Genomic DNA, 19,430 nt, shown 5'->3' on the forward strand with positions numbered 1-19,430 from the left:
AATTTATCAGTCAAAGCAGTGGACTACATATTTGTACTGCTTCAGCTGGTTTCTTTAGTCTAAATCATTGCTGTATTTAAGGTGAAAACAAAAACCAACAGACCCTGCGGCTCCCCAGGCCCAAGGTTAGCCACCCCTGGTGGTTGGTCTACATTTACTGGTTTGACATGTCTTAGACCGGGGCTGCCCAACCCTGTTCCTGGAGATCTACCATCCTGTAGGCTTTCACTCCAACCCTAACAAAGCACACCTCATTCAACAGCTAAAAATCTCGCCAAGCGGCTAATTAGTAGAATCAGGTGTGCCAAATTAGGGTTGAAATGGAAACTCTACAGGCACAGGTTTGGGTTGCCCTACCGTAGGGCTACAGGGGTCAGGCTCCAGTCCTGGAGGGCTGCAGTGCCTGCTGGTCTTTGGCACTTTTCTGCACCAGCGATTCATTTCAAGTCATTGATTGGCTCCACATGTCTTTTCTCATGGTTTTAATTGGCTGTTGACTGACAGGAAGCCCACAAATACCTGCAGACACTGTGCCCCCCCCCCCCCCCCCCCAGGACTTGATTTCGACGCCCCTGAGTTAGGGTATCGATCACAGACAGAATTGCAGTTTCATTAAAGATCATTGCTCTTTAGTTTGTGTAAATTTGCTTGTCTTTGATGTCTCAGGGTATCTGCCTGAAACATAAATCTAATGCCACGGTCAAACGTGGACGAGTTGACGGCAACTTGTAAAACACCCGGAAACTGGCGTACCCCAAGACGGGTGTGGGTGCGGCATGCGGTCACCAACCTTGGTTGGGTTAGGCGGACTCGAGCACTCGTCGGCTGAGTGACGGACCACCATGGACGCCCTCTGGATGAGGTCGAACCCCGTTCCGGTCACCACGATCGTTCTTCCCCCGCTGTGAGCAGAAAGACGACATCATTAAACAGGAAAAACTTTGCATCTCCTTTAGGGTAGCCCATATCTTCACACACTGTAGACGTAAAACATCAGATATTAATCCAAGATAACAGTAATAAAATAATCCTACTGAGAGCTTTCTCCAGATCTTGTCACAATAATCCAGCAGGGCTTAGAGTTGGATTCCGACTCTAAAATGGTCAGATATTTTGTTTGGATTTAACAGAAGACGCGATGACATTTAAAGTCTGCGGATGTGTGAAAACTTGGACTAACCCTCAGGGGTTCCCAAACTTTTTCACAGCAAAAAAAAAAAAAAAAAAGTTTATCTGGTATCTGGATTGGATATGAGACCTTGGGGCCCGTCCATGCACCGGAACGGTGCTTTAACAGGATGAGCCATCAGCTCAAAGGCTTGTATCCAACTTCAAGTTAAATACGTTTGACGGGCACCATTTTGCTCTTATTTTTGTAAAGATGTTGAGTCTTAAACAAGCTCGGCAAAGGAAGACGGGTAAGGTGCGAGTATAAAGCATTGACTGACCATACGAAGCTGCTCGTGGGATGATGGCCCACCACTTTGGGGTTCGGGTAGAACTGGAACGCCTCGGGGACCTCCACGCTGGTACTCTTTCCGTACTTCGCCGTAACGGTCAGCAGGCCGGAGGGCACCGTCGAACCCATGTATGTGCCCACCCTGCACGTGATGTCACTCCCGAACGACTCCCTGCAAAGGTGAAGGAGCGCTTAACCCCTTTAAGGCGTGAGGTCACAAATGCGGGATCAGAATGTTCTTAACTGAACGTTCTAATGCTGATGTCACAGTCGTTGCTGGTAACTGAAAGCAGTGGAATTCTAGAACGCTGAATTAGAATTTAGAAAAGGCCACAGGGCTAGAACAACCCCTTTACACAGTACATGCAATCCATTATACAGCGCAGCGTTTTCACTCAAGCAATTCAGGTTAAGTACAAACACAGTGCCCCAGCTTGGATACAAACCTGCAACCCTTGAGTTACAGGCCCAGACCGTTACACTGTGCTGCCGCCCTGTGTTGCAGCGCACCGACAGGGCGGGTGAGCTGGGGGGAGGGGGATTTCCGTGGACGGGAAGCTCGGCACTGCCCTGACGTTCCCACAAATCACCCGCCTGTCCTCCTTCAGGATTGTTACAGCAGGCATTATGGTTTTATATGGACGCTGGCTGCTGAGATCTGTGAGTTGTTTTATGGCTCCTGGCCGGCGTAAGTTGGGCTTCATTTAGAGCTTCAGCGATGGTGCACTTAGCGCTCGATGGTCTCGGAGTGCCGTTAGTCATGTCTGGCTCGGTTGCTCACCCAACTCGGGCAGATGCACGTACGGTCTTGTGCCCGTTCAGGGGTTCAAGCCCCCTCGTTTTATTTCAGTTTTCACAGCTGGTGAGCACCGCTCTCTTAGCAATGGAGACAGGAAACTCTGATTCAGAAATAAGTAAACTCTTTTCTTGAGAGTACAGCCCCAAGGCTGTCTGTAACCTATTTTTATTTTACATTTGCATTGTGACTTGTGTTCACTACATATCAAACTTTATTTAAAAAAAAGCTAAAGTTAACTTTAGATGGAACAGAAACATTTATTTTTGGAAGAGTACACGCTGACTTATTTAATTCTAGTCTCTAAACCTAACTTACAGGAGCTAGGTATGCGCTCTAGACTCCTGCTCTCTGCTTAATCAGCAAATTGAAATCATTTTTGTTAAACAAATGCAATTTGTTAACGATCATCCTTCCTAAGTGGTTTGACGTCTACGCTGACCTGCTTCTTCCAAGAATACGGAATCCTAGCTTTAGATTGCGTCGGTGCTTTAATGTGAACCAGGTGGGGGCGTAGACTGAGTGGTTATTGATATTGGCCCAGAATTCCCATATGACACGTCCCTAATTAGGATCTGAAGCCGCCTCTCCCTCCCAGAGAAACAGATGCAGATGAGCTGGTAATGGAAAGCTTCCTCTATAACAGGGATGTCAGACTCCAGTCCTGAAAGCCCATAGTGTTTTCAGATCTCTGGTGAGTCTCAGCGATTGATTGACTAAAGGCGCCAAAGTTCCAGGACCAACGCAACATGAGCAGACGTTCTAATCCGGAGTAACTTGCAACACAGGGAAAACATAAATGCACCTGGCTTGTATGAACTGTAGCACCAAGCCTGGTTAACAACAGTCCCAGACTAGCGAGCATAGAGGCAACATCGCTAAAGTGCTAATGTAGATTAGCTGTGCTAATGGAGAACATTGGCTGCCCATTGAAAGAACACTGCCAAAACCAACACGATAGGAGTTTCAGATCCCTGCTCCCAGACAAGTGCTAAATGTCCTGTACCTGGTCTTTACTGAGCGGTAACTGTGCTGTACCTTGTCTATACTGTATGCTATCTGTGCTGTACCTGGTCTATACTGTGCGCTATCTGTGCTGTACCTGGTCTTTCCTGTGCGCTACCTGTGTTGGACCTGGTCTTTCCTGTGCGCTACCTGTGTTGGACCTAGTCTTTCGTGTGTTGCTCACAGATAAGTCCTACAGGAGTACAGACCTACTTTAACCGCCTAGTCCGGCCCCCATAGGTTACATTGTCATACTCACACAGAGCAGTTCACTTCCCCCACAGTGATGCGGAGGTCCTCCTTGGCGGCTGTGTCTAGGTCGGTGCCTGAAATGGTGATCACCGTCCCGCCGTCTTTCGGACCTTTTGTCGGATGAACCGCTTCAGGCTTGGGGTCCTGGGCAGATGACATCATAAAACTGGTTCTCATTCTGACTTGACCAATCACATACAACCGCCATCTCTGGGTAAAGTCAGTTCTGGTCCGTGGGGGCCAAAAAACACACAGCTTTTTGTATGTTTGGCTTTTTCAGCCAATGTGATGTTATCTGTGTAGCCCCGCTCACCCTGTTTTCTTTGGCAGTGCTGTGAACGCAAAACCGGAGGCAGGGCAGAGAGCTGTCCTGATTGGTTGTTAAGATTCAGGCATGGTGAAATTTGGAGTGGCTGATTTCAGAGCCTGGGGCAGTCAGAGAGACTGGATTTTATCCTTTAAATGTATTGATATCTGTCAGGACGTGAAGGAAATTTCACCAAATATGAACAAAAGTGTTCTAACAACAAACTTACACGCTACACCTTTAATTCCCAATAACGGATCCCCACAGCACCACTATACATTTAATGCAAACCATCCACAAGACTTGACATGAATTGCAGGGTGAAACTATAAACAATGCAAGTACATGTTCAGAGCGGAGCAAATGCTTCCATTTGTAATGTTGTTTTTTTGTTTTGCAAGTGAGACAGTCTCTTTACCCTGTAGGTGAATTGGACCGTAGACGTCCCAGTCTTCCCCCCCTCCACCTCCACCTTCACCTCCCCTGTGACGGTGTCGGGGGTGTCCACCGGGCCCACTTCACACACCACACTGGGGAGGGGGGGGAGAAAGAGAGAGAGAAAGAGAGACAGAGTGTGAAGAACAAAATGAAAGACAGCTGTACCTGATCTTTAGAGTGAGCTCACAAACTAGCGCTAACTGTGCTGTACCTGATCTTTAGAGACAGGGCACAGATCAGTACTAACTGTGCTATAGCTGCTCTTTAATCTGTGATCACAGGAGAGCTAACGGAGAGCTAACCGCGGCGGTACCTGGTGGAGACGGAGTATCTGTCCAGCTGGTGAGAGCAGGGCACCCCGGCCACGGTGATGCTCTTGATATCTTCCTTTTTGATGCCCAGGTTAGACCCTTTGATGGTCACTAGAATGCCCCCTTTCAGTGGGCCGTAGCTGGGGATGACCTGGGGGACGTGATGTTTGGAGCAGGTTTACGACAGAGCAATTCGTTTAGCAACAGTACAATTCATTTTGCTAGGATAATTCATCGTCTGGATTAATTCAAACTGGTACATCTGGTAATTGGAAGTCTATGGGATCGAGCTGAATCTCTGAGAGTGAGCTGAATTTGCCAGTTGACTTGACGGGAGTAGACTTCCATGATGTAGGACTGACAGACTCACCTGGGTGACGTACGGCTAACAGACTCACCTGGGTGATGGTAGGGCTAACAGACTCATCTGGGTAATGTACGGCTAACAGACTCACCTGGGTGATGGTAAGGCTAACAGATTCACCTGGGTGATGGTAAGGCTAACAGACTAACCTGGGTGATGCAGGGCTAACAGATTCACCTGGGTGATGGTAAGGCTAACAGATTCACCTGGGTGATGGTAAGGCTAACAGACTCACCTGGGTGATGCAGGGCTAACAGATTCACCTGGGTGATGGTAAGGCTAACAGACTCACCTGGGTGATGGTAGGGCTAACAGACTCATCTGGGTAATGTACGGCTAACAGACTCACCTGGGTGATGGTAGAGCTAGCAGACTCACCTGGGTGATATACGGCTAAGAGACTCACCTCGGCGATGGTTGGGTCGGGGCACACCGTGGCCTCCTCCGCGCAGAGTTGGTGGTAGACGCAGGTCCTGGTTCCGGCGCACCACACGCACCCGTACTCCGGCTCCGCGTTCTTACACAGGCTGCAGTCCTCCCGGTCCCGGGAGCAGTTATACAGGGTGACTGGGGAGGGGGGGGGTGCGGATCAGTACGTACAGTGGACAGTAAGTGGGCGTGCTGGCAGCGCACACACAGTGGACAGGAAGTGAGAATCTCTGGACAAACAACAGACATGAGGTGGGTGTTCTGCAGGGCAAACAGCAAATGGGAAGTAGGCAAAAAAAAAACAAAAAAAACCTTGAACATTTCTGCCTTTCGCCCCTCTTCTTTTGGACTGCCGTGACTTCCCGTGGGTGGGTTCGGACCTTACCGTTCAGCATGCTGTCGATCTTCTTGTCCGCGTCCCGGTCCTTCACGTAGAACAGCACGTCCACCGTCTGGGCTTTGTCATAGTCGAACTGGGAAGGAGAACAGGAGAGAGAGAACCTGAATGCAGCCCGGGCCTTCTGGCAAAAAGGGCGCTTTAAATCACCCTCAGCACTACCGGACAGCCCAGGTAGGGCAAGCTTGGGTCAAAACGGCCCGGTGGAGTTCGAGACGGTTTCCCGCTTGGTTTTTGGAGGAGGAGGGGTTGTGGGTGGGGGGGGGGCACTGACCCGGGTGCCTTCCGCGCGGGAAAGAGAACCGAGGCGCGATACTGACCTCGTACCCGTCGAACTTGAACCGAGAGCCCGCCTCCAGCACGACGACTTCCTCCTCGTGCTTCATCAGGTCCGTGCCGATCACCAGCGCTTTATTCTGGACGGGGAGGGGCGGAGGAGAGCACGGTTTAAATCGGTGGCAAAAACGCGGCGTGCTCTCTCCAAAAACGACCGCAAACGGTGACGGTCCCGTCTCTCACCTCCAGGTTCACTCCTGTGAAGTTGATGGGTGTTTTGAAGCCCACGGGAATGAGGCTGGGGTCCGGGTTCTCGAAACGCGGACAGCTCTGGGCCTGTGGGGGGAGGCAGGGGGGTGAGATCCTCTGTTTTTAAAACGGGGGAGGGGCGTACCAAATGGTGAGGTTGGTTTACCTGCTGGTGTTTGATGATGTGATCGCCCCCTGCGGAAAGGTCGCCGTCGGTGCAGGTGTGGGTCAGAGTGTCCCACTGACAGCCCCACTCACTGGACACGCAGGACGTGCACCTGAGGACACAAGCAAATCGGCCAATGAGGAGGCTGGCACCAACAAACTGGCCAATGAGGAGGCCAACATAAACAAATTGGCCAATGAGGAGGCCGACACAAGCAAACCAGCCAATGAGAAGGCCAACACAAACAAACCAGCCAATGAGGCCCCAGGGGATTCAGCGTATTTGCCACACAGTATTTTGAACTTGTGTAATTTTTTTCTTTTTTGAATGCCCTCAGGACCAGCATACACAGGGGGCCCTCAGGACCGAGTTTGGAGAACCACTGCACTACAGCAGCGCCCTAACAGGATGTGCGCATATTTTCAGAATGAAATATCTCCCCGTCGCTTCTGATGAACATTACCCATTCATCAGCTCCTTCCACCAACTCTTAAAGAGTAAAAACAAGAAAAACAACCACCTTTCCTCTCCTGATTAATGAACAGAAGAGTCAAGCAATTTCCTGTTTGGTTAAAAAAATCGCGGCTCCACAAAGCAAGGCACATTCAATTACAGAAGCTGGAGCTAAGAGGCGAGGTTGTTTGTGTTCGTTTTTGTTTTCGTTTCCCGCGTTTGTTTTCTTGGGTGTGTGTTGGGACGCCGGTCGTTCCCGCGGAGGCTCTACTCACGGAATGTTCTCCGCCCTCCTGGCCGTGGCGCTGCAGTTGTAGAACTTGAACTCCCTGGCAGCCACCTCCACCGATTGGTCCACTGTGATGGTCACTGGGACCGCCACGAAATCTATGGGCCAGAAACCGGGGACGGGTCACAACGCGCCCAAGGAGGGGGGGGGGGGGGTGGGCGTTGTCTCTGGAGAATATCCAGACTCCACCTGACCTACCCTCCATGTTAGCGGCCGATTAGCACCGATTAGCTCACCTGGATTCAATCAACACTTGTGCTCAACCTCACCTTGCAAACCAACGCAAAGTGTTTTTTTTTTTTTGTGGGCTGATCACATGTAAGATCTGTGATTGGCTATGGGAATGTGTGTGAGCTTGGCAAAAAAAAAACAAAAACGAAGTTCACCTTGTTTGCCGGGGGTGGGTGGGAGCTGGCTTGGATCGGGCAGAGCGCAGACGACCTTTGACTCCTCCATCAGCCCGTTGCTGGTGAAGAAAGAGCCGAATCGACAGTGCAGCCTGTCGGGATCCGGGATGCTGGGGAGGGAAGGGATGCTGATCTCCACCTGTTCACACAAAGGAAAGACTGCCTGCTCATTTCCCAGCCCACCCGACACACAACACTCTCACAACATTACCGGAACGTTCTGTCAGCGTTGTAACATTGCCGCAACGTGGCAGCAACATCGGGAGAACATTTTATGTCAGCTGGGGGCGGCCTGTAAACTGCCAGGGTCTGCGACATTCTCTGTAACATTGCCAGGGTCTGTAACATTCTCAGGTCAGCTGCAGATTGATGCAATTAACATGGAGGACTGACGCGTCGACTCAGCAATAGTGAGCGGAGCTCAGGGTGGGCGCTTGATTAATTAGGACTGGCCGACGGGGTGAATTGAAAGGCTGATGAGTGTGAGCATTCCTGCTTCAGGAGCAAGCTCAAGATTAAGTAAGTGTGCCGTGGGGAGGTGCTCCTGAGCTGCAGTGGGGGGGGGGGGGGGGGGGGGGGGGGGGGGGGGGGACCTACCTGCTGGGTCTTCCTGCAGCTGATGCTGGGGGGGCTGAAGGACTCAATCTTCACGCACTGCCCCCCCGGGCTCCACAACCAGCCATTCTGCACCTCCGCCCCTTCGCAGTCCCGCTTCCGGCTGCATCTGTGGGGGGAATACCCATCAGAATACCCATCAGCCACTGCTTTTACCCATCAGCCACTGCTTTTATCCACCAGCCTCTGCTTTTACCCAACAGCTGCTGCTTTTACCCGACAGCCTCTGCTTTCACCCAACAGCCTCTGCTTTTACCCACCAGCCACTGCTTTCACCCATCAGGGTTCCTCATGTCTCCTGATAGGCAGTTTCTGACCCCCCCCCCCCCCCCCCCCCAGCATGCTTAGCTGCACTCACCTGCCCTCCAGCACGCACCAGCCGCAGTATGGGTCCGTCTGACCTATGCACGCCTCGCAGGAGGTCTGCTGGTCACACGCCTGCACCGCCACTTTGCTGATCTGCCACCAACACAGAGGCACGGCCATTATCTTTACGCTCACTGCAGCATGTTACACTCACTATACCATTACACTCACTGCGCCATGTTACACTCACTGCAGCATGTAACACTCACTGCGCCATGTTACACTCACTATACCATTACACTCACTGTGCCATGTTACACTCGCTGCGCCATGTTACACTCACTGCGCCATGTTACACTATTACATTCACTGGACATGCAGAGCGGAACCGCACCTTGCTCCCGGTGGTGATGTAAAGATGGTCGCTGCTCGTGTCAAAGAAGAGGTCTTTGTTCACTTTGCTGCCGGAGCTGTCTCCGAGATCCGGGCCATACTCGACGGGGGGGCTGGATAAATGCACCTAGAGGGGAGAGACAAAAAAGCATCAACGAGGAGAAGGGAGGGAGGCATGCACCAGCTGTTCATCACGAGCAGAAACGCATCGGGAGTCAAGACAGCCTTTTGTGAGGAAATATGTAGATGTCAGTTCTAAAGCTTTAAGTGGCTTTCTTTGAAACAAATCCATTTTAAGTTTTCACAGTTTTAAGTTTTTAAAACTAAAATTGAAAAAAAAAACTTCCCGTTTCATTCTCCTTCGACTTCTCCTTTCACCCTGTATCCCCTCTCTCTGCCATGCTGTACCCCCTCCTCTCACCCTGTACACCTCTCCTTTGCTGGTGCCCAGGAAGGCCACGGTGTGCTCGTCCTCCACAGCGATGGCCACGGCGGTCAGCTGGACCTTCTTCTTGTGTACGGCCGTGGCGTGCAGGGCGGAGATTGTCTTGCCGGCGAGGGGGGACGTCAGGAATTCCGCACCGCACGGGTATCTCTTGGCCTGGTCGGGCTGGAAGGCAAAAACCAGAAAGATCAGAGTCTGTCACCTCCTCAGTAAACTCTGACAAAACATGCTAACGTGCTACACAGGGACACGGTCGGTCATTACCTCAGAAACCTTGTGCGCAACATGCTAACGTGCTATAGAGGGACAGTCAGTCATTACCTCAGAAACCTTGTGCACAACATGCTAACGTGCTATAGAGGGACACTGTCATTACCTAAGAAACTTTGTACGCAACATGCTAATGTGCTACATAGGGCATAGTCAGTCATTCCTCTAGAAACTTGCGATACAGGAAGAAAATATTTCTTCCTCATCAACTTTATGAACCATAAATATGCCAACCAAGACACTTAACCATGAATTTATGTTAATTTATGCATCTTGCAAATGAACAGAACATAAAGAAAAAAATAATTCAATGCCGCTTCTTTGCTTAAAAACGTATGTTTTACGACTACCTAGGCAACAGTGTTATGTATTTGAATACTAATGCTTACATTTACGTTCACAGTACATTTCACAGAACAAGTATGAAAGAGCCGCCAAGTCTTTAATGCTCAAGCTCAATTTGTTACCGATAGCATTAATGGGAGTGAAAAACTAGTTAGCTGGCTTCAGGTTTTATCAGATTGAGTTACCATTAAATTTAGCCAAAATAACAGCAAAGCATCTCTCTTTCACGGGCAAAGGCAAACAAGCCTCCCGTTTCCAAAATTGTGACCTCGCCAAAATAATCATTTTAAAGCACAAACCAACTACGGAAGATAACAGGCTGATGAGGCAATGGTTCGATGTTTGGCAATATCATAAATTTTACTACGATACGATCCAAATACAATCCAATACGGTAAGAAATGATCCAGCTAGCACACCAGCTAACACTTGCTGGTGTGCCAATCTTTTGTTGCTTAGATACGGCACAAACGTTGCTTTACCCATGCCAGGCCAGTGCGAGCGCACACGGGTCTTACGTACACGAGAGGACCCGCAGATGTCCGCGGAGCTGCCGTAAGGCGCGTAGACGGCCAGGTCGGTGCCGATCTTCCCGTTGTTTTCGTAGCAGGCGTGGATGATTTTCTGCAGCTGCTCGTTGACGGCCTTCAGGGAGTACATGCAGAGGGCCGAGCCGGCGCCGTCCTCCTCGCCGCCGAAGACGGCGAACAGGACCTTGTCGCCGTGCTCCAGGGAGAGCTGGCGGGCCAGCTCCGTGCCAGGCGTCGCCACGTGGGCCGCGCGCACCTTTCTGTAGGCGTTGTCGGGGCCACATTCCAGCGGCAGCTCGGTGTAGGAGTAGTAATTCGCGTCGCTCTCGCACAGGCGCGCCAAGAAGGTGAAGTTCCTGTTGTCGGTGCCGCCCGTGGTGCGGGAGAACAGGAAGTAGACGAAGCCGCCGTCCGCGAAGGCGTGCCGGAAGTTGTGCAGGTACCTGAGCATGAAGGGGCCGGCCTGCACGGCGGGCGCCTCCACGATGTTCTCGAACACCACCCAGTCGCGGTAGTCCTGCAGGATGCGGGTGCTGATCAGCTTGTTGATGTCCTGGCCGCCGTAGCCCTTCCCCACCAGGAACACGGGCAAGTCCTCGCCCTCCTTGGAGACGGCAGACATGACGCCCACCACCGACACGGCGGCCTCGATGCTGGCCACGTAGGTCTTCTCGCCCTTGCCGTCGTTGTAGTAGACCTGCTCCGCCACGTTGCTGAGGTTGAGCAGGGAGCAGAGGCCCTTGAAGAGGGTCCCGCAGACCACCAGCGAGCCGTTGGACTCGTGCACCAGCAGCAGCTTGTTGACGTTGTGCGTCAGCTTGGCGTCCATGCAGGTCTGGGGGATGGGCGGGGTGCAGCTGGGGCTGTCCGGCCGCGGGCCTGTCTCCGCCTTCCGCTGCAGCTGGAGCTCGGCGTCCAGCTGGTAGACGGCGTCGACGGCGCCCAGGTAGACGCGGCCCGTCCGGGGGTCCCGCACGGCGTTGCTTATGTGGGTGTCGGACGTGAACTCCGGTGGGGGTTCCGCGTGGCAGCGACTGGCGCACAAGCACGTCAGCAGCAGGGCAGCGGGGAGCCACCTCGCCATGTCTGCAGGGAGGGAGGGAGGGAGAGAGGGAGGGAAAGAGGGAGGGTTAGGGCTTCTCACAGAGCAACAGAAGTAGACCCCATTCCTACAACCCAAACAATTTCACACACCTTAAATTATTTCAGTGCACCAAGCGCAATGAATATATTTCACGGGGAGACAAGTGTGGTGTCACTAGTTGCCTTCGTTTTCAAAAACTGCAGATTAAATTACTTTGGAATCTTGTCAATTCCACAAAGTCAGTCTCTCAAATGACTGAACTTTCTACCTCTGGGGTACTTGCTCAAGGGTACAACGACAGTGTCCAACATGGGATTTGAACCTGGGACCTTCAGGTTACAAGACCAGCTCCTTACCCATTATACTACACTGCCACACACGCATGCACACACACTCACTTACACACATACGCACGCTAATATTCACACACACACACACACTCAAAGTGGAATGTGTTTACATTAACACGCACATGGGCTCACACACAACATAAGCAGTAAGTACATAGGCGTACACACACACACACACACACACGCGCGCACACACAGCAGGTGGCAACACCACATCGTCCTGCTCGCTCATTGACCCCCTTCTTTAAACAGACCAGGTGCGCGCTTTCATCCGCTCCTTATTAGGTTAACCTCTCTTCCCCGTGGAGCAGTGGAGTGTAAATCTGGCGTACGAGCCCCGTGCCGTTTCACTTTCGCTTCTGATTTGCACATAAGTGCCCTCGTATTCCCAGCTTTTACGCAAACCTCATTTCATTTACGGCCCGTTTTCCCCGGGCGAACGTGTCTCGCCCCCTTTTCAATTCGCCCCTTAAACGACTCCATTAGCGGCAGAGGAGCGCCGCTTCTCGACGGGAGCGAGGACCCACGCCGACTGAGGGGAAGGGGGGCGCGCCCGACGCTGCCTGGCAACGGAAGCCTCTTTCGGGCGCGGACAACGACGCTGGGAAGACGTGAAAGCGAGTCCGCCTCAGTCCAAAGGCACACGCGCAGAACGAAACTCAACCGCATGGATACACACAAACAAACCTACGCACCCACTCGCACTCAGAAAAAAAAACAAAAAAAACAAAAAAACTCACTGACTTGCAAATACACAAACATGCACCAACACACACACACAGACCCCCCCCAAGGCCCCTGTCCCATCTCTCTGGCCCACTCTATAGGCAAGCTGCTCCATCCCTGGTCCTTCCACCCAAACGCCACCTGGGACGCAATGCTCATCCAGTCCTGAGTCTTAAAATCTAGTACAGAGTCTTAAAATCTGGCCGCATCGTACAGGTGAGGGTAGTGTCAAACGTATCATTGCACCTCCTTTATCAGTGATGTGTTATGTATGTAATTCGTTAACGGTCCTCAGCAACACTCACTGGAGGACTCACTCTGAGTAAACCAAGGGCGTTCCTAAACGCAAGCGGTCGGTGGACGTTTACCAGAGACATTTTTAAGTGGTTTTTTTGGACAAGGTCTAACGGCTCCACGCTCGTAAAAGTCCGAAAAACAACGGCTCGTTCGTGAACGTGTCGGGGGAAGACGAAGGAAACCGGGGGGTCTGTGAACTCGACTGCGTCAAATCCCGCCATCGTTTCGACGCCCGGTGACGCTCGCTCCGCTAAAATCTCCATTAACAAACAGCGCCGCGCTTCAAAATTAACAATTCATGAGCAAGACAGAGAGGGGGTAATCTATTACACACCTCACGGGCTGAAATGATTTAACCTGCGCTGTGTTTATGCCACTGAGCCGAGAGGGCGTTTGTGAAACGGCGGCACGTAGACCGCAACAGGTCCTGCGGCTCTCGAGTAGACAACCTCTTTTTTTTTTTTTTTTTGCGATTCCCTCAAGATCGCAATTCGCACGTTGGATCGTTAGTCTGATTGGTTCATCGCGTCAAGTCCCCCCGTCCCCCCGTCCCCCGTCCCCCGTCCCCCTTCCCGGTCGCTTTGCGGTGCAGACTTGGCGTCCTGTCGCCAGCTATCCCAGCTGTGCCTTGCGGACGCAAAGAATCGGCTCTCGCTGAAGACGAACGGAGGCGACCGCAAATCCGAGGAGGTGCGTGGCTCCACCGCTGGAGAGAGCCCCTCAGATCTCCTCCTGCAGGATGGTCCTCCCGAGACCTCTCAGAACTAAAGCCATTTTTATTTCTTTATTTATTTATGGGTCTTTGGGGGGCTCCTCAAAGCTCGCACAGTTTTTTAATTTATTTATTTATTTTCGGGTCTTTTGGGGAATCCTCTGGCGGTTCCGCATGCCTGGTTCAGTGCAGAATCCTCTGTGCTGAAAGGGTAACCCTACGGAGGAAGATACAGCCCAGTTTAGCCCCGGAGGCCGGCAGCGCTGCAGCTTTTCATTCTACCTGTCCAATCAGGGACAGATTTAGACCTGGGTGAGCGGGATCTCTGGCCAATCGGTGCCGTTCGTCAATTGATTTTCCGTCGGGGGGGGGGGGGGAACCAGCAGTGCTACTGACTGGAGGGCCAAACGGGAGCGCGATCGCTAAAGTAAACAAGTCACGGCACTGGAAAGGGAAACGAGATCTTTCATGTCTGCTGGTCCCTTCCCCCGAAACAAAAACCGTTGAAGTCAGAAAGGCCTCTCGAGTCCGAAAGGGAGCGAAATTGGGGAGTCTGAGCGCGCGCGGGGCACCCCTCCAGCCATCCTGGAGGAATCGGCGGCGGCGACCGTCGCCCGTGTTCTCCGCCGCGATTAAAAACGGCCGCTTTTTTCCCCCCCTCCAAAAAGAGGCTTTCGCGGGTCAAACTAAACCTGCCACGGCTACGCTGCCTTCATGCGCTGCGATCTAAAGACCCCCCCCCCCACATCCCACCCCCCACCCCCGTATTAAACGAACAACAGCTCCGGAGCTGGAGGCCGCGATTGAGATATAAATAGATAAAAAGGACTTTCACAGGTGACACGTTTCCTAATTACCTCCATTAAATACGCATCCTGCTAAAACGGGGCCACTGCATCATTTTAATTGTCCTCGCCGAAAACCCCTAATTAATAGTATCCCCGCACACCAGGGGGGGGCTAGCGCACACCCAATTAAACTTGAATGAGAAAAAAGCTCGCCGACGCTGATCCAGAGGTCGTCGCTCTGAGGATTTCGTCTTTACACTAAGACGACGGCGGTGCTTCGAATCGCACTTAAAAAGCTAGCTTTCGTCGCTTAATCATGTCACGGTTTAAAAACTATCCAGGGGGTTTTAATTGTTTGTTTTTTTTGTGTTTTAATGTTTAATAAAGCATACCTGGGTACGGTTATAAGAGATGACTGCACGCTCAGACCGGCAAAGGCTTCATTTGAACCAGACAGTTATTCTGTTGTTCAGAGACGATGGGGATGACCTGACGGATACACAGAGGCTGGCACTGGGGCGGTGAAGGGTTTTTAATACAAAGCCAGAGAACACACTTGTCTGCGCTTACGCGTTTTGTATGCTCTTTTATGCTGCTCGTAATGCTTCTTGTCAATGTCTGCACTCTGCTGCTCCCTGAGACCGGCTGCCTGGCAATGGCGGGAAGCAAGGCGGGAAATACGAACCAGAAACGCACAACACCACTTAATCCAGGTCAGAGAGAGAGAGAGAAAGAGAGAGAGAAAGAATAAATAGCTCTCAGTTCAAATGACTGTGAGAGCGAGACAGAGATGGAGAGACACAGCGAGGGTTTGTGAGCGAGAGAGAGAGGGGGAGATGGAGCGAGAGATTTCCTCCATGGAATATACATTTTTAAAATGCATGACGCCGCTGAGGAATATAAAAGTAATTTCTGGGCAACAACACGTTCTGAATACAGCTGAACAACCATTTTAGAAGTTGTTTTTTTTTTTTTTTTTTTTGCAATTATGCTCACGTCGCCTGCTAGAAATAGCTTGACTCTGCTGAAACGGCAGTCGAATATCCTCTCGCCTATTCTCTCGCTATAATTACCTCCAGCTCTTTAGCGCAACGTAGCAATCACCATTATTGTAGCCATCATCATCATCATCATCTTTGGTCTGAAGGCGTCCCAGATGTACTCAAACATTCTGCACAATGTTCACACACCATTTTACAGTTGGGTGGGTCAACCAAATCTTGCAGGACAGAAGGTGTTACCGAGTCAGTGTGAACCTAATAAAGTTTTCCCAGTCTCCTTTATGGGTCACCCGCACAGGAAGTGCATGAGTTTCAAAGGTCAGTCAAGTTTCCACGGAGACGAGCTCAAACGATGTCACCGCCAGGCGACGCCCAAATAGCTGAAGGGCGTTTTAATAACCCTCTGTGAGGAAGACTGCCGGGCCGCTCCGGGGGACGGGGCGACGGGGGGGGGGGGGGGGCGCTCAACCACCCCGACGCGGACCCGCCGCTCACGGAGGCGGGGTTTGGGAAATGAGCATTTTTCGAAGCGAACAAACGAGCGGCTCGCTTCCCCTTTTTTGGGGGGCGACAGGCAGCCCGACGTCTGCGGGAAAAAAACTCATTTGTGTCCCCTGTCCTAAAACACCTCCGGCAAACTCTTTGATCCTGAAACAAAGGGAGCAAGGCTTCGCCTTCTGCAAACGACCAAGTGCAGATAAAACAGAGGAGGAAGGGCTCTCTGGATCTCCGTACACTCAGCGCTGTTTCACAAACTCAGCCCCGGGGACCCCTGTGTCTGCTGCATCGAGGCACAGCCGATCTCTCGCTCAATTTGAGGCGTCGAACATGCGTTTAATTTCCTTCACAGTTTTGCCTTCACACTCATTAACACAGAGCGAGGTTTGGCTCATTATCATTTGTTTTGTCTTTGGTTCAAACATTACACCATCCACCAATTTGATAGTTTTAGTGACCAGGCTTCCAGACTTTCCCCAATTACAGGGCCTATTGATTGACCTCAGACTTTAATTTGACGAGTGAAAAAAGGTTTTGCCTCCTTTAATGCAATTGTTTTCAATATAGCACAGTAAGCACAATAAGAACGCAGGAATTTTATGTCATGCCACGCACTGCTACTTCTGTCATAATGTGGCTTGAGGGGGTAAATAATCTCTCGAAACATGAAAAGCGCAATTGAGAAAAATGAACAAGCTTGTTAAAAAATTTCCGGGATTGCGCTTGCGGTGGGAACTGAAACCAGCGCGGGCAAGGAGTCCCCCAGGACCGGGTCTGAACACCGCTGCGCGATAGGGCGGATGTTTGGAAGCCATTTCCTCGTTAACGGAACTGCCGCTGAAACGGACGGCTCACACGGTCGCTAACGAGCTCCAGCAGCTGATTCATTAGAGCAGTCCGACGACCAGGAAGTGGCGCTCTGGACGTCTGCCCAGGAGCAGAGACCAGTCAGAGGCCACTGAGAGAGAGAGAGAGAGAGAGAGAGAGAGTGAAAGACAGAGAGAGACTGAATGACAGGAGAGAGGGAAGAACAGAAGGCCCCGTGTCAGAGGCCTTTAATTCCTCCCGCCCCCCTTCAGCGTCGTCGCGAGATTGGAAGATTTAATTTCCTCCTGATGATCAAAAAGCGTCTTAGCCTCCCTGCCATCGCCCTTAACGATCTGGGCTTTTAATAACCGAGATGCAAGACCGCCCCCAACCCCACGCCCCCACCCCCTCCTGACCGAACTGCAGTAACCTCCCCCGAGCGCTCCCCCGGGCGCTCCCCCCGGGCGCACCAGAGAGAGGGGAGGGCTCGGAGAGCCGCCATCGCTCCTGGCGTTCGCTGATAAAAGAGGCGCTTTTTTCCAGCCCGGCGCTCTGATCTCTGGCCTGTCTGCTCCAGCCCCGAGAGCTGAAGGAGCCTGAGGGCACTGGGGTCCCCAAACAGAGCCAGAGAAGAGCCCCCTCCCGCCACTGCCACAGCCCCTGCCACTCAAACTGCCCTTGCCACTGCTTCTGAAACTGCCCCTGCCCCAGCCACTGCTTCAGAAACTGCCCCTGCTAATGTACCAGCCCCTGCCTCAGAAGCTAAAACTGCCCCAGGCCACTGCTTCTGAAACTACCCCTGCCGCTACCTCTGAAACTTCCCCTGCCCCTGCCACTACCCTTTCCCCACGCCCACTTCTGTCAACAGCGGAAAAAAACTGGCGATGGCCACAAAAGGACAAGGCTTTATCTTGCCTTGGAAACTTCAGCACGCTTGTATTCCTACTGGAGTCTGTTTTCTTTATTACCCTCTCAATATCAGGAAGTGAGGGAAGGGCATTGGCTGATAGGCTGACAGAGTCTAAAGGCCAGGCTGGTCTCTAGAGACTCGTATCTGTTGGCACTCAGTCCACTCATTCCAAATAAGGAAGCCTCTGCTTTAATGCACACCGTGTCGTCTGTGAAGAGTGTGTCCGCAGATGTTCTGTTGGGATTTATTAAAAGCCATGCTTGTCAGACCTAACCTAATGCTTGAGCTGCTATGCACTAACGCTACACGCTACATGCTAATCACAGTACCGAATAGGCCAGACGGTTTTGAAAGTTATTGTGTATGATTTCCTTGACAAAGAATGCCATCACGGTAAGACAATTCTATAAATAATATTTCATCAAATTCTCTCTGTTTCCTTTCATCTTGTCCTCCAGTTTGGCATTCTTGTCAGCATCCATGTTTCCCCCCAAATACAGCACATCTGTTTTCTTGAACCTCAGGCCTAAACTGGTACACACTTATAAAATGGCCTGTCACAAAACGGGATGGTTGGCTGCTGTTATTCAAAAAGATTCCATACGGACACAACATTCTTTCGAAACCCCTCATGTTGTCGAGCGGCCATGAGTTATACGGCTAGCACAATGCTAATCCTCAAAATCACCCAAGCCGTGCATCGGCCGACTAAAACAAATTTCCTGGAACCCTCGTTCATTACATTCAGTTCCTGGTGGGCATGACTCATTTCCCTGTGGGCTATATGTTTAAGGTTTTAGAAAACAAGAACAGAGGAAGCCTAATTAAAAGCACAAACTCCATCTTAGCTTCATCTGTCCAAACTCAATGCATTTGGATTAGCAGGTTCGTATGAGTCAGCAGTCTGACAGGAAATGAATCACTGCGATGAAAGACAAATAAAGAGTCCTAACCTCTAGGCTACTCGAGGAATCAGATTGGCCCTGTTAAAACAAGTGGTGAACTCTCAAGAGTTTCAGTCACACCTGACTGTGCCCGTCCAATGACCTTGTGACTGAATTAATATCTGACAAGACTAAGACCGGCATGCAAAATACCTTGGTCCAACATTTCTCAGGAGATACAGGCTGACCTCCATGCATTTATGCAGTGTTAGATTGGCTGAGAAAGCTCTTTTTAAAAGGGGGATATGATTAGAGAAATTTCATATTGTCCAAGTTTATGTCACATTTACTGGTTAATCTCCATCTTGAACAGTTGAAGTCCCCCCCCCCCCCTCCTCCTCCTCCTCCTCCTCCTCCTCCTCCTCCATTTTAATGAGTGACAGTCAGGACATTATTTTTTATTTTTGCTTTTCAATCAATCAACATTTCTTTATGTAGCACATTTCACAAACAATTGTCACAATACACTTCACAGACAAGCAACAGTGGCACAGAAAAATCCCAGTGGCAGATGTAGTAGGAAGAAACCTCGTAACAAACAAGGCTCAAGGGGGGAACCCATCTCTCTCTCTCTCTCTCTCTCTCTCTCTCTCTCTCTCTCTCTCTCTCTCTCTCTCTCTCTCTCTCTCTCTCTCTCTCTCTCCCCCTCTCCCCCTCTCCCCCTCTCCCCCTCTCCCCCTCTCCCCCTCTCCCTCTCCCTCTCCCTCTCCCTCTCCCTCTCCCTCTCCCTCTCCCTCTCCCTCTCCCTCTCCCTCTCCCTCTCCCTCTCCCACCCACCCACCCACCCACCCACCCACCATTTTCAGCCTCA

At 51.3% G+C, this 19,430-nt stretch overlaps 1 protein-coding gene across 1 annotated transcript in view; it reads right to left on the reverse strand.

Annotated features, from left to right (window-relative positions):
- Positions 1–19,430, reverse strand: part of LOC118219248 (plexin-B2-like) — a 68,356-nt gene that overhangs the window by 16,949 nt on the left and 31,977 nt on the right. The window contains exons 2-18 of the mRNA XM_035402255.1: positions 10,495–11,588; positions 9,334–9,522; positions 8,914–9,039; positions 8,572–8,672; positions 8,196–8,322; positions 7,578–7,737; positions 7,178–7,289; positions 6,450–6,561; positions 6,278–6,370; positions 6,079–6,174; positions 5,747–5,834; positions 5,339–5,499; positions 4,571–4,719; positions 4,238–4,349; positions 3,520–3,656; positions 1,449–1,631; positions 791–902 (exon numbers count right to left, since the gene is read on the reverse strand). Of these exons, the coding sequence (XP_035258146.1) occupies positions 791–902; positions 1,449–1,631; positions 3,520–3,656; positions 4,238–4,349; positions 4,571–4,719; positions 5,339–5,499; positions 5,747–5,834; positions 6,079–6,174; positions 6,278–6,370; positions 6,450–6,561; positions 7,178–7,289; positions 7,578–7,737; positions 8,196–8,322; positions 8,572–8,672; positions 8,914–9,039; positions 9,334–9,522; positions 10,495–11,586 (3,150 nt within the window). The 5' untranslated portion in view covers positions 11,587–11,588. The remainder of the gene's footprint in view (positions 1–790; positions 903–1,448; positions 1,632–3,519; positions 3,657–4,237; positions 4,350–4,570; positions 4,720–5,338; positions 5,500–5,746; positions 5,835–6,078; positions 6,175–6,277; positions 6,371–6,449; positions 6,562–7,177; positions 7,290–7,577; positions 7,738–8,195; positions 8,323–8,571; positions 8,673–8,913; positions 9,040–9,333; positions 9,523–10,494; positions 11,589–19,430) is intronic.

Source organism: Anguilla anguilla, chromosome 19 (assembly GCF_013347855.1).
Source record: "Anguilla anguilla isolate fAngAng1 chromosome 19, fAngAng1.pri, whole genome shotgun sequence".
Taxonomy (NCBI): Eukaryota; Metazoa; Chordata; class Actinopteri; order Anguilliformes; family Anguillidae; genus Anguilla; species Anguilla anguilla.